Below are 13,242 nucleotides of genomic sequence, written 5' to 3'. Positions count from 1 at the left end.
CCACGGAGTCTTGCTGACTATAGGGGACTTTGGCTTTACTGTGGGTGAGGTGGGAGCCATGGGAGGTTTAAGCAGAGAGGTTAGGGACCTTTCTAAAATGATCCTTCTGCTATCGTGCAGAGAACAGGCTCTATGGAAGCAAGGGCAAAAGGAGGGAGACTTGCAGGAGGCTCCTACAGTCATACAATGACCTGTCCAGTGGCCAGGTGAGGGACAACGGAACCTGGACCAGGCTGCGCGGTGGAGGTGGTGAGAAGTACGTGATGGGAGGCAGGATATAGTCTGGAGTTAGAGATGACCAGGTTTGCTGGCAAATTGGGGCTGGGGTGTAAAAGAGAGGAGTAAGGGGGAACAATTGGAAGGATGGAATGGCCACCGATGGGGATGGAGAGGGGTGGGTCTGGAGGGAACGAGGGAGAGCTGCAGGCTGGACAGTGGGGCCTGAGGTGCCCTTAGACATCCCGGCGGAGAGAGCGGGCCCCAGCGACAGAGTGGAGCTCACAGAGGGACCCAAGCTGGACATGCACATTCGAGGTCATCAGGGTGTCAGCGACATTGAAAGCCAGCTAGATGTGACCCTGAAAGAAGTAGGTGGAGCAGGTCACAGTCAGGGAGGAGAAGCTGCAGCCACGAGCTGGGGGGAAAGAAGTGACAGCCACCCTGGAAGCCAAGGAAGGAAAGGGTTTCAAGGAGGAGGGAGTGAGATGTCTGGTCACATGCTGCCAATGGGTGAGACGCAAGGAGGACTGGGGACTGGCCGTTGGATTTAGCAACCTGAGGATTGGCATCCTTGGAGAGGGTGGGGGCGGGGAGCCAGATGGGAAAGGGTGCGAGAGAGGCCGGGAGTGCAGAACTGCAGACAGCTCTTTCTAGGAGTTGGCCACAAAGAGGAGCAGAGACATGAGGGGCACCAGCGGGGGTTTGGTGTGGGAGCAAGGAGCATGCTTGTACAGGGATGGGTCGCGGAGCCCGGCCCCAGTGCGGGACCCCAGGCTCTGAAGGATGGCTGCCTTTGGGAGGGGCAGGGCGAGGGTTCATCCAGGGGTCGGGCAGGAGGGCAGGTCCCATGGGTGCATCTGGAAAGGCATGCGGCCAGCATCCATGGGGCTTCTCTTCCGAGTGGTTCCATTTGCTCATTGAAGCCAGAGGCAAAGTGTGTGTGTGTGTATGTGTGTGGGTGGGGGGGGGTGTGGGTGTGGGTGTGGGTGTGGGTGTGGGTGTGGGTGTGGAGAGGGCAGGTCTGGGAAGAAAGCACGAACTGTCAGCCAGGAGAGCAGGAGGGAAACTGTGAGGCACATAACTGGGCAGTACCAAGGGCTCGCACCACAAGCAGAGGTCACCCTAGGCCCGGGGCCCGCCCGCATGGGGAGCCAGCCGCCACCCCCACCTCTCCTCTCCAGGACCCCTTTCTGAGTCAGACTGCCACTAACCAGTCATTGGCTCCTCACTTCGGGCTTCTCCGGCCCCCGTAGGATAGGCCCCTTGTCTCTCCCCTTCCAGACGCATCTCTTTGCCCTGCACCCAGTACCCGCAGCACAGCCTGAGCCTGGGCGGGAGGAGCCCTTCACACAGCTCCCCGAAGTGCCGCCTTTAACCTAATCCCTTTGGGGGCGCAGGAGTTGGCTTCCCCCTAGCAGAGGCTTTGGAGTGCTCCTCCCCTGGGTCCCCTCAGCCCCATTGGAGCACCCACTCCCTGAGGGGTGATTCACTCCTGGAGCCAGGGGACGAGGTGAGGGCTGTGATACCAGAGTGGGAAGCCAGGCTTCAGGAGGAGCCCCGGGCTGCCTGCTCTGGACACTCTCCATCCCCTTGCACCGTGTGCTGAATTGCCCGCGTGCATGCGTGCCCGCACCGGGGTGTGAAAACCAGCTCTGTGCAAGGACACCCCCTGGGTACCTGAGTCCTGCGTCTCCCTCCCTTTTCTCCCCACTCATGCTGGGCCCTGGAGACCCAGAGGTGACAGAGCCGTGGTCCCCACCCTGGAAAAGTTCTCAAGTTGGGCTCAAGTGAGCAGAGGCACTAACTCGTGCCAGGCACCACCGGCGCACTGGGCCTTCTCCCACTGAGCCAACTGGCTCCGAGCCCAGGGGCAGCCCAGGAGGGCTTCAGGCAAATGAAGGCAATGTTCACACTCCTTCTGCTTGTTGGTTCACAAGACCAGGGTGCTGTGAGAGCTCTTCTTCCCCAGCTGCTGGGAGCTGGGGGCACTTGGCTCCAGCAAGGAACTTGCACTTGGCCTGAGCCCCGGGACTAGAACACAGGTGAGGTAGCTCTCCCATCTCACGGGACGGAAGGAAGGGTGTTGCCAGGCACCGCTGAGCCTGGAAATGCGTTCTGTCCTGCTGCAGCCCCCACAGCCTCCCAGGTCGCCCCCAGGGGCCTCTCCCAGGAGGGCCCACCGCTTACCTAGGAAATACCAGAGCAGGACCCCCACCGAAGCTAGCACGACCAGGGCCAGCCACAGGGGCACCAGGCGGAGGTAGTCCCGAACTTTTCTCTTGGAAATTTCGGTGGCCTTGAACATCCCCTCCGGCTCTGCTTCCTCACCGTCACCTCCGTCGCCCTGTCCGCCGGCCGCTTGGGGGGCCTCGGCCATGGGCATCCTGGTGGAGAAGCAGATCAGGGTTGGCCACGGCCTGGCATCTGCAGGGGGGCTTTTGCCAAAGACCAATGGTGCACAGAAGTGAGACAGCATCCCCGCCTTTTGTATTTTGCTTTTTAAAGATGTTATTTATTTATTCATGAGAGACACAGAGAGAGGCAGAGACACAGGCAGAGGGAGAAGCAGGCTCCCTGTGGGGAGCCCGATGCGGGACTCGATCCCAGGACCCCGGGATCATGCCCTGAGCTGAAGGCCGATATTCAACCACTGAGCCGCCCGGGCACCCCCCACACCGCCCCCACCTTTTGGATGAGGAAGACCATAGCTGCAGGAAGCAGCGATTGAGAGAGGACACCGAGTCAGCTCGTAGAGTAGGAAACAAATCTCAGAGGGGCCCGCTCCCGAGGGCGAGCAGCAGAGCCGGACTCCATGTGGCTCTGGAGCCCCCGCCCCTGCAGCCGTACCAGCCCCTCTGTGATCAGAGGACAGATGGAGGTTTCGGTGCCTGAGGTGCCCCAGGCTCCCCGAGATGACATCCACAACCAGAGCACACAACTTCTGTAAGCCAGCTCGTGGTGCCTCTAGCTTTCCTTCCACTCGGGTGCTTCTCCTTCCTCTAGCTTCTCCACAGCACACTCCCCGAAATCCTGATGCCTTCCACTCACTTGAACCCTCCCTGGAAGCCCCTGAGCCAGTGCCCTGCTGGGCCAGGGACCTGTCCTTCCAGGGCTCCCATACCTCTTATCTCCTCACTTCACCAAAGGTCTCTTCGGGACAGAGGCACCGACTCACATTCATTGAGCCTCAATGGGACACATTTCATTTAATCTCCTGTTCACCCAGGGACGCGGGGCTCGTGGTCCCCGTGCACTCTTCTCCCTCAGGCCCACTCTGAGTGGACACCTGATGTGTATTATCTCACTCAAACCTCCAAACACCGTTCGAGGTTCTGTACCCATTGGACAGATGAGGAAACTGAGACCCAGGGTGTTTTAGCCACAGTTCAGCCCAAGGTTTTCCTAACCTCGTGTTCCCTATGTGATTTGAATACCTGTCACTCACCATCAGCCTCATTGTACAGATGAAAAAACCGAAGCCTGGGAGGCTAAGCCACTGGCCCAGGGTCACTGGAGGCAATGGCTTGACACCTGAGCTTGACCCACAGACGACAGCATGGGTCAAGCCCAGGCGTCGGACTCCCTGCTCCTCCCACCACCCTGGGCTGCTTCCTCTGAAATGAGCTGTTAATGAACAAATTATGATTTAATAGTAACTGAGCTCTGCCCTCTCAGTGCCCCCGGTCTACGGCTGTATTTTCAGGAACCACCCTCTGCCCCCCAAGGAAACCTCTGAGAGTTACTCGGGTTCTCAGGCAGGTTTTCCCACAGGACAGAGAATGCCCTCCAGCCACCCACCCACCAGCAGAGCGAGGATTCTAGGCCACCGAGAGGTTTCCTCTTACTACATCCATAAATGCCACGGTGGCTTTAAAAATGCATCCCCAGGGACACCTGGGGGCTCAGTCGGTTCAGTGTCTGCCTTCTGTTCAGATCATGATCTCAGGGTCCTGGGATCGAGCCCCATGTCGGGCTCCCTGCTCAGCGGGGGAGACTGCTTCTCCCTCTCCCTCTGCCTGCCTGCCGCTCCCCCTGCTTGTGCACTCTCTGTCAAATAAATACATAAACAAAATATTTTTTAAAAAATAAAAATATACCCCCAGATATGTGGGTGGTGGTAGGGGTTTCCTTTGGGCTGTCATGGGTTTTCTGAAAATGGGGCTCCTCAGTGGAGCTCAGAGACCTCCCACCTGGATTCAAGGGGCCTCCTGGCCCTCCTCCCTGCTTCCCTGCTCCCTGTCACTCCTCTTAGCACGGTTCCCAGGTAAGAGTGTCTGGCAACCAGTCACAGTGACCCTCACAGTGTCCCCACCCAGTGCAAGGGAGGAGGGACTGCTGGCAATTCTCAGCTTCTCAGCTGTGCTGAGACCCCATCCACCCTTAACCAGAGGGCATCAGTACATATGGGCCAGGTCCTGCTGGCTCTCCTGGGGCCACAACCAAGGATGGTACATATCCTGCAATGGTTGGCACAGCCCTGCCCGCTGCCCAAAGTGTCCACAGCATCCCTGGCGAGAACCTGGCTGTCCTGACAAGCTGAGCAGCGCTGGATCCGGGGGAGCCCAGGTGACAGGCCAGCTCCTTGCCCTCTCTCAGCCCAGGTCTACCCCTTCTGCCAGAGGTGGCCACATCCCTGGTTTCCTCTTGAGTCTGGATCATGAATAGCTAAGGAGCTATTTCATGATGACTTGCAGAGCCAGGGGGACTTGGGGCACAGAGGTGACAATAGTGGACATTTACTTCAACGGTTTTATACACACTGTCTCATGTTCGCCCTCAGAGAGGGAAGTAGGTTCTCTTATTATCCCCATTCTACAGATGAGAAAGTGGAGGCACAGAGGCTGAGTGGCTTGGCCAAGGTCTCACACTGGGTTAGCAGCAGAACCAGGCTGCAAAGCCAAGCGGTGTGTCTCCAGAGTACTGTCCTGACCCCTATGCTCTACCCCCTCACACGTGATCAGAGTACTGGCAGGGAAAACGAGGCTCAGAGAAGGTCATAGGTCTATTAGAGAAGGCACCAAGGGGAGCAGAGTCCAGGGTAGGGTGTTCAGTAGGCCTCCCCTCTCTTCTTCTCCCCACTCCCCAGGCCAGGCCTTCACTCCATGGATTTCAGCTCCTTCACACCCGTCTGGGAGGACTGTGAGCGTATTAGGAGCTCATTTTTAGGACAGCCACTGTGTAGGGCCACCTGGGTGGCTCAACGGTTGAGCATCTGCCTTTGGCTCAGGGCATGATCCCAGGGTCCTGGGATCGAGTCCCACATTGGGCTCCCCGCAGGGAGCCTGCTTCTCCCTCTGCCTGTGTCCCTGCCTCTCTCTCTGTCTCTGATGACTAAATAAATAAAATCTTTAAAAAGAGGAAAGAAAGAAAGAAAGAAAGAAAGAAAGAAAGAAAGAAAGAAAGAAAGAAAGAAAGAAAGAAAGGCCACTGTGTAAAGACCCAAGATTAGATACAGTCCAAGTTGGCGGGGGATAATTGTTGCCGAGTCAGGAACCTCCCACCTGGACCCCCAGGGCCGACTCCCCCCTGGGCTCCCTGTCTCCCCTCTACTCCACGCCATGTCCTCACAGTGTCTCCAGACAGCACACCCTCTTCATGTCCAGCCATCCACCTGCTCAGAATCCCCTCATGGCTAATAGCCACCTCTGGACCCCAAGACCCTCCATGGCCAGTCTGCTGCCCACCCTCTCCTGTAGCCCTAACTTCCATCATGCACATCACCCGGCAGGCCTACAAACCACATCTTCGTGCAGCCACACCCTCTGCCTGAAGACCACAGGGATTCCCCAAAGGCCCTGTGCAAGGCCACTGCCCAGTGATAGGCCCCCAGGCCCTGAGTAGTAAGGGCCTCCTCTCCTGGGCAGCCCTTGGTCAGATCAACAGTATGCCTGGCTTGTGTGTGTATGTGCGCGCACACACACACACACACACGCACACGCACTCTTTAAATATTTATTTATTTATTTGGGAAAGAGCGAGAGCATGGGGAGTGGGGGCAGAGAGAGAGAGAAAGAATCTCAAGCAGACTCCTCACCGAGTGTGGAGCCCGAAGTGGGTCTCAGTCTCATGATCCTGAAATCACCACCCGAGCTGAAACCAAGAGTCAGACCCTCAACCGACTGAGCCACCCAGGCGCCCCTAGTATGCCTGGCTTTTGGCTCCATGTCTCTCCCCCACAGGAAGGACAGGTCTGTGTCTTATTCACCCCTGCTTTCCCATTGGACCCAGGACAGGCTCTGCTACAGGAATGAAAGAATGAATGGCTAGGGCCTCCCTCTCTCCAGGCTCCTGGTGCAGTGTTCTCTCCTACACCTTGTTGTCTCCAGGACACGGGACTTGGGGGGCTAGGAGCTGAGGCTTACATCCCTTGCCTGTCTATGGAGGCCTGGGTTCGGTTACTAACCCATCCCATTTTTGTCAGGTAACTGCTTGGTGCCAGGCTCTGCTACGGCCATGGAGCAGGGTGGCGGGGGGGCTCACATGAATAAGAGACCTCACTCTCATCCTTTTGGGGCTGAGAGCCCAGCAGGAGATAGACAATTGTGACAACTGACAGCTGTGAAGGTGACCCACTGCTCTTGTCTTTTACTGTTAGACTGCCCTCCTCTGACTGGGCCAGCTCCCAGCTGACCTCTCCCCCCACCCCCATTATTTTCAGGATCTAGTCCATCAGAAAGGTCTGTGGCTCTACTTCCAACCACCCCCAGAACCCAACCCCTTCCTGGCACCTCCATGGCTCCCACCATCATCCAGGTCAGTATCATCTGTCACCTTGACCCCTGCAGTAGCCAGCCATCTGGTCACCCTCCCTAGCAAATTCCCACACCACTGCCAGACTGGACTTCCCACCGTGTTCCCTGCTCGTGGGCCTCCCACGGCTCTCATCTGTCCAGAACAGAGCCCAAAGCCCAGATGCCAGCCCACAAGGGCCTATGTGACATAGTCCTGGTCTTTCTGTCCTCTCCCACCCTCCACTGCAGCCACTCCCTTCAAAATATCAAGTACAGGCCACCCCAGGACCATTGAGCTTGCTGTTCCCCCGGCCAGGAACGCTTTCCCTTCAGTTTGCCCCACTGCCTGCTCCGTTCCATCCTTTTTCTTTGCTCAGATTTCTTCAGAGCACTTCCCATGGCCCAAATGGCATGATATGCTCATGTGTCCTTTGTCTGTCTCCTCTCTGGCTGTAAGCTGCTCCAGAGCAGGGGTGGGATGCTGCTCTCTGCCGTGTGCCCTGTCCCGACAGCAGAGCTCGGCACTTGATAATTGTTGCCGAGTCAGTGAACGCTAGGATCCCCGCTCCTTTCCAACAGCTGGAGCTGGAGTGTGCTGCGGGCACGCGTGGCCTGGCCAGCCTGTCCTGCCTTCTTTCTCCTGGCTCCCTCTTTTCCCTTCTGCACCCTAGTGACATTGGACTTGCTGGTTATCAATTCTATCAATAATGAAGATGGTAGAAAACTTAGATCAAGGGCTCTTCGCTCGCTCTGCATGAAGAGCATCACACAGATTGTTTCTTGAGCCCTGAAAATGCTTACTTGTCACCTGGCTTTCCCACGCATTCTTCCTTCTGGCTTTGTATCCCTCCTCTGACTTGGCCAGCTCCCAGCTGACCCCTGCACACCTCAGCACAGCTCCCACCACTTCCTGGCAGCTCTCCCAGAGTGCCCCAGGTGGGGCAGCTGCCTCTCTTGAGGCATCCTGGGCCACCCCCATCATTGCACAGTTCACCTTGGGGGCATTCTCTGCCCCCTAATGGGGAGCCCCTGGAAAGAGGCTGGATCTGACCCCAACCGACACAGGGCCTGAAGCTTCTTCTCTGACCTGAGCACCTGGCACCTGCTCCTCCTGCTTTCCGACCACTGGGGTGTCCTCAGTCTGCCCACTGGAAGCTGAGCTCATGGGGGGCTGCAGGGCCGGGCCTCCTCCTGCCCATAAGCTCTTCTCTGGACAATCCCACAAACCACAATCTCTTTCAGCCTCCAGGAGCCTGGGATGTTTGCTTTGTTATCTCTATTTAATGGCTGGGGAAAAGAGGTACAGAGAACTAAAATGATTTACCAAAATCACTCATCCAAGGCAGGACAGAACAGGGAGGAAAAGAACCAGAAATCTGATGTTGGGCCATGGGAGGCACCTCCTCGGGCCTAGAGCAGATCCCTACTACAAGCAGTTTGTGTGTGCCCAGGAGTGGGGGTTTGTGCATGGAAATCCCTTCCACAAACACAAATCCGTTATAAACTCATACACAGTGTACACACTGAGGTACATACACATCTGTCGTGACACACAAACTCATGGGTGCATTGCTCACACTTCACATGTGTGCATGTGCACGAGCATGCACACACACACACACACACACACACGCAGAGCCAACTGCATTCAACTCTGAGCCTGGGCACTAAGGGTGAGACTACTTTGCAGTGTGAGACACTGGGCCTGTCTCCCACATCAGGGAGCCCAGGTAAGTGTGTGGGTAAGGAGGAGGGCATGTCCAGTCTTGCAGAGTGAGGGTAGGGTGCTCAGCCTGGCAAACTGGGCCTCTCGTCCACTCAGTCCCTGCTCCAGAGTCCACCAACCCCACCTTTGCCCAGGCCCCCAGCACCCAAAACCTGCAGCCCCTCCACTGCCCCTGTACCGTCCCTGAGCCTGGCCTCACTCCACCCTGTCCTGCCTCAACCCCAGCTCTAGGGATTGGACCCCTGGCCTCCCGCTTACCCAGTCACTGTCTGGCCGATGAGGCCCCGTAGACCTGGCCTCAGAGCGGGGCAGATGGCTTGAGCCCCAGCGAGTCAGGCCTGGCTCTCAGAAGGGACACTGACACCAGGTCATTCTTGGTTCCTGGGCCCCTGCTCCGGAGGCCCCCGCTTACCTTTGGGAGTGGCAGGTGGGTGCCGGGCCTGCACGCAGGCCACAGAGCCTCTGTTTGTCCGGGCCAAGGTCTCCCCACCCCCACCCAGCCAGCCTGGGCTGGATCAATGGCCCAGAGCCATGGCCAGGGTGTCTGGCCCTTGTCCCCTGTGGCCTGTGGCCCCAGGCTCCATGGGCCTTCTGCCGGGTTCAGGTCGGCACTGTGACTGAGCACAGGTAAACAGGCCGGAGGCAGGAGCCAGGCAGTGCCCGCCCCGCCCCGGCCCGCCCCGTGGGCACCCCAGAGCCTGGCAGGCAGGTGCGGGAGATCTGAGCTCTCCCCTGAGGCCTGTTGCCTGGTGATGTTCCTGCCTGGTTACAGCCCCTGGTCCCTTAGAGCACGAGGCGGGGATGGCTGAAGATGGGGGGCTGCGCAGAGGGGCCCAGGCGGTGGGGCGGGGGCTCACACGGGTCTCCTTACCTAGACTGCTGAGGCCGGAGGGGCCAGTGCAGAGAGAAGGGGAGGCTGGGCCCACGTGGTCCAGAGACAGAAAAGGAGAAAGTGGGGTGGGGATGGGGTTTGATATTATTTTCTGTTCAGCTGGAAATTGTTTGAATTACTGCATGATTCTCTAGAGCTGTGCTCTCCATCTTGGTGGCCACTGGTCACGCGTGGCTTTTGGGCCCCTGGGATGCAGCCAGTCTGGCCTGAGGATGTGCTTCATGGGTAAGATGCACACCAGGTTTCAAAAACTTGGTGCACACAAAGAATGTAAACTACCTCGACAAGAATATTTCACATCGATGCTATGTTGAGACAGCACAGTTGGGCTGTATTGGATTAAATAAAAACATTTTTAAAATTCAACGCACCTGCTTCTCTTTATAATTGTAACGTGGCTCCTAGACCCCTGAAACCACAAGTGTGGCTCACATTCCAGGGCTAGTGAGCTGGTGAGCTGCAGTGGACACAGAGGGGCTCACCGAGTGTGCTCTGAAGCACGTGCTATAAACCGGGATTTCCCGGGTATATACAGGCTGGTCCGTGTTTATCCCTTGTGGGGGGCTGCTCACCAGAACCCTGTGTTATATGAGTCCCAGGGTGTATGTGAATGTGAAGTAGGGTAATGTATGAGTGTGGAGCGTGAGATGTGTGTGTGCGGAGTGCAAAGTGCGTGTGTGTGAGGAGTATGGGGTGTGAGGTATGAGTGGAATGGGAGGGGTGTGAGTGTGAGGTGAGTGTGTGGAAGGGGAGGTGTGAGGTTTCAGTGTGAAATGTAAGGGGTGTGTGTAAGTGTGGAGGGGAGGAGTGTGTCCAGCGTGTCTGGGCCAGGTTGCCAGGCGCCCCGAGGAGCAGGCAGGGTGAGGATGGCTGCAGGGTAAGGAGCGCTCCTTCGTGGGCTCTAAAGGGGCCTGCTGAACGTGTGTGTCCCCGTCATGTGCCAGCGTGCATGCGTGTGTGCACGTGTGCTTGTGTGAGTGTGTGTTCTCGAGTGTGTCCATCAGGATCCAGTGTCCAAGCACTGGGTGCACAATCTCTGCACCTCGCTGGCTGTGGTGGGGCTAGCTGGGGAACCTGGGTGGGGGGCTCCTTCCCCCACTCCTCCTATTCCTCAGCCTGCAGGGACCCGGGGACCCAGGCCCCCAGCTTTGCCCCACCCTCCACGGCCCCCACCCCAGGATGTCCCCTCCTCCTCCCTCCTCCCCGCCTCCCTGGCCCTGCTCCCTTCACACCCCCCACAGCTGCTGCAAGCTTTCCAAAGGGGAATGGGATTCGGTGGGGGGCAGGGAGCGAAGAGACCCCAGCCCTGTCTCTGTACCGCATCCTGTCCTTCAGAAGGCAAAGTGGCCCAGGCCCCGGGGCAAGGCAGGCTAGTAGCTGGACAGTGTGAGAAGCAGAAGATCTTGTGCAATCAAGGTCCTCTGTACTTGGCGGCCACAGGGCCATTGATCAACCATGGCCTGAGGGGAGGGGCTGGCATGAGGGGCAGCAAAGTACTCAGGGGGGTGTTTGAAGGCAGGGGTACAAGGGACGGTGGCACCAACTCCCCAAGAGCTCAGAGAGCTGTGGGTGGAGGCACAGTCTGCCCCCCGAGTCAAGGCTTCCCTCTGCGAACTGGGCAACATGTGCCCAGGACACCCTTTTCCCGGTGGCAGAGGGACACATCCACACATAGACCGGATGAGAGCCTCAGTGCTCCCAGGCTCTCTGCCTGTCACCTAACCCTGGGCCCTCGGGCTCTAGGGGCAGAGAAGCCACCTGGTGGTCAGTGAGGCTTGGAGGCCGGGAGGCTGGCAGAGAGGGCTCAAGCCAGCAGGACAGGAGGGACAGGCCTCAGTGGGCCCACTGCACTCAGGTGACAAGGATCTAGCCAGGGGTTGGAGAGTTAAAGGACCTGGCTGGAGTCTAGTCCCTTCCCCTGTCAGTGACCTGGTAAGAGAAGCAGGCTCCCTACCCCGATGCAGGACTCGATCCCAGGACCCCGGGATCACGCCGAGCCGAAGGCAGACGCTCAACCGCTGAGCCACCCAGGCACCCCTTGTAAGACATTCTAAAGATGGGCTCGGGTCCAAGGAGAGAGGCCACCAGGCCAGCGAGTCATAGCCCTGACCTCCACTCAGCGGGAGGGGTGCTGCCTGCCTTCCCGGGGGGCACAGGGAAGGCGCTTGGACGTGCTGATGTGCGCCCCAGATTCACAGATGGAAGTCCTGACCAGGGCCTCTGGATATGACCCTATTTGGAAAAAGCGTTATCATTTATGGAGATGAGGTCCTAGCGGAGTGATGGAGCAGGGGTCCCCCTGATGTCCTTACAGATGGGGAAATGCCACCCGGAGGGAGTTCTGCGTAGATGAAGGCAGAGATCAGGTGGTGTGTCCACTGGCCGGGGGAGGCCGGAGACGGCCGGCTAAGCGCCAGGAAGCGGGGAAGGGACATGGAACGGGTCTTCCCCGCAGCCCTCCGGAGGAAGGCGCCCACCAGAGAGGCTGCAGAGCCGAGATACCTGCGTTTTTACGGGCGGCCTTCAGGCAGTGCCACGTCTTAAGCCACAGGGTGGAAAAGTGGGGGCAGCTCAGGCACAGAGGGGGGCGGTCAGAGTGAGACCCCCAGGCCCAGCCTTGAGGAACAAGCCCCCGTCTCCGCTCAGCAGAGGAGGAGACCGAGGCTCTGGGAGGACCAAGGCTGATGTGCCCCGGGTCCCACAACCCAGGGGCTCTGGCCTGACCCCCTGATGGGAGGCGTGTCGTGTTCCCGGGCTGCCACGAGGAATGACCATCATCCGGCCCTTAAAAGGTCAGAAATGCATTCTCTCACAGCTCTGGAGGCCTAGACCAGATGTCAGAGGTCTGTGCTTTTTCTGGGGGCTCTAGGGAACATTCCTTCTTCGCCTCTTCTTGCCTTTGGGGTGTTGCTAGCCACCCTCGGTGTTTCTTGGCTGGTGGAGGCATCCCTCCAGCCTCTGCCGCCCTCCTCATGGGGCCTCTTCCCTGTGTCTCTGTGCCCAATATCCCCCTACTTATAAGGACACCGATCTTGTTGGATGTCAGGGTCACCCTAGTCCAGCGTGACCTTATCTTAGCTTACTTACACGTGCAAGGGGACCTGTGTGCAAACATTGTCACGTTCACAGGTTCCCAGGGGGCCTGAATGGGGTGGGGGGGGACACTATTCAATCGGGTGCAGGAAGGAAGTGGTGGTACTGCGGGGCCGCTCTGGAGGGGATTAGCCTGGGAGCAATGGAAGGGCCACCCTCCTGGTCAGCCTGTGCTGTGGGTCAGCCAAGCCCCAGAGCCCACAAAGGCTGGGGTTGAGAGTGGAGTTGGGCATCCAGCCCTCCCCGGGCGGGGGGGGGTGTCCTGCCGGCTGAGCCTCCCTCTGAATCCCTTTGAGGCAGGCTCATGGCCTGGGGGTGGGGGGCGCCGCAGTGGGGGCCCAGGGGGCGGGCTCCAAGTGCTCCAGCCAGTGCTGTCTAGACAGGTATTTGGGGGACCGAGCTCCTCTAGGCTCCAAGGTAGGGTATTCGTTTCCGAGCACTGTCCCAACAAGGTACGGCTGATGGGGCGGCTTAAAACAACAGAAACGCATTCTTTCACAGCTCTGAAGGCTAGAAGCCCAAGGTCAAGGTGCAGGACCAGCAGGACCGTGCTCCCTCTGAAGGCTCTACAGGAGGATGCC

The 13,242-nt window shown here is 58.4% G+C and overlaps 1 protein-coding gene across 1 annotated transcript in view; it reads right to left on the bottom strand.

Annotated features, from left to right (window-relative positions):
* Positions 1 to 9,338, bottom strand: part of TMPRSS6 (transmembrane serine protease 6) — a 37,349-nt gene extending 28,011 nt beyond the window's left edge. The window contains exons 1-2 of the mRNA XM_025460873.3: positions 9,089 to 9,338; positions 2,407 to 2,603 (exon numbers count right to left, since the gene is read on the bottom strand). Coding sequence (XP_025316658.1) covers positions 2,407 to 2,602 — 196 coding nt within the window. The 5' untranslated portion in view covers position 2,603; positions 9,089 to 9,338. The remainder of the gene's footprint in view (positions 1 to 2,406; positions 2,604 to 9,088) is intronic.
* Between the last annotated feature and the right edge of the window lie 3,904 nt (positions 9,339 to 13,242).

The sequence above is a fragment of the Canis lupus genome, chromosome 10, assembly GCF_003254725.2.
Source record: "Canis lupus dingo isolate Sandy chromosome 10, ASM325472v2, whole genome shotgun sequence".
NCBI lineage: Eukaryota > Metazoa > Chordata > Mammalia > Carnivora > Canidae > Canis > Canis lupus.
Note: the sequence above shows the minus strand (reverse complement) of the source record. Positions and strands in the feature narration are given on the sequence as shown.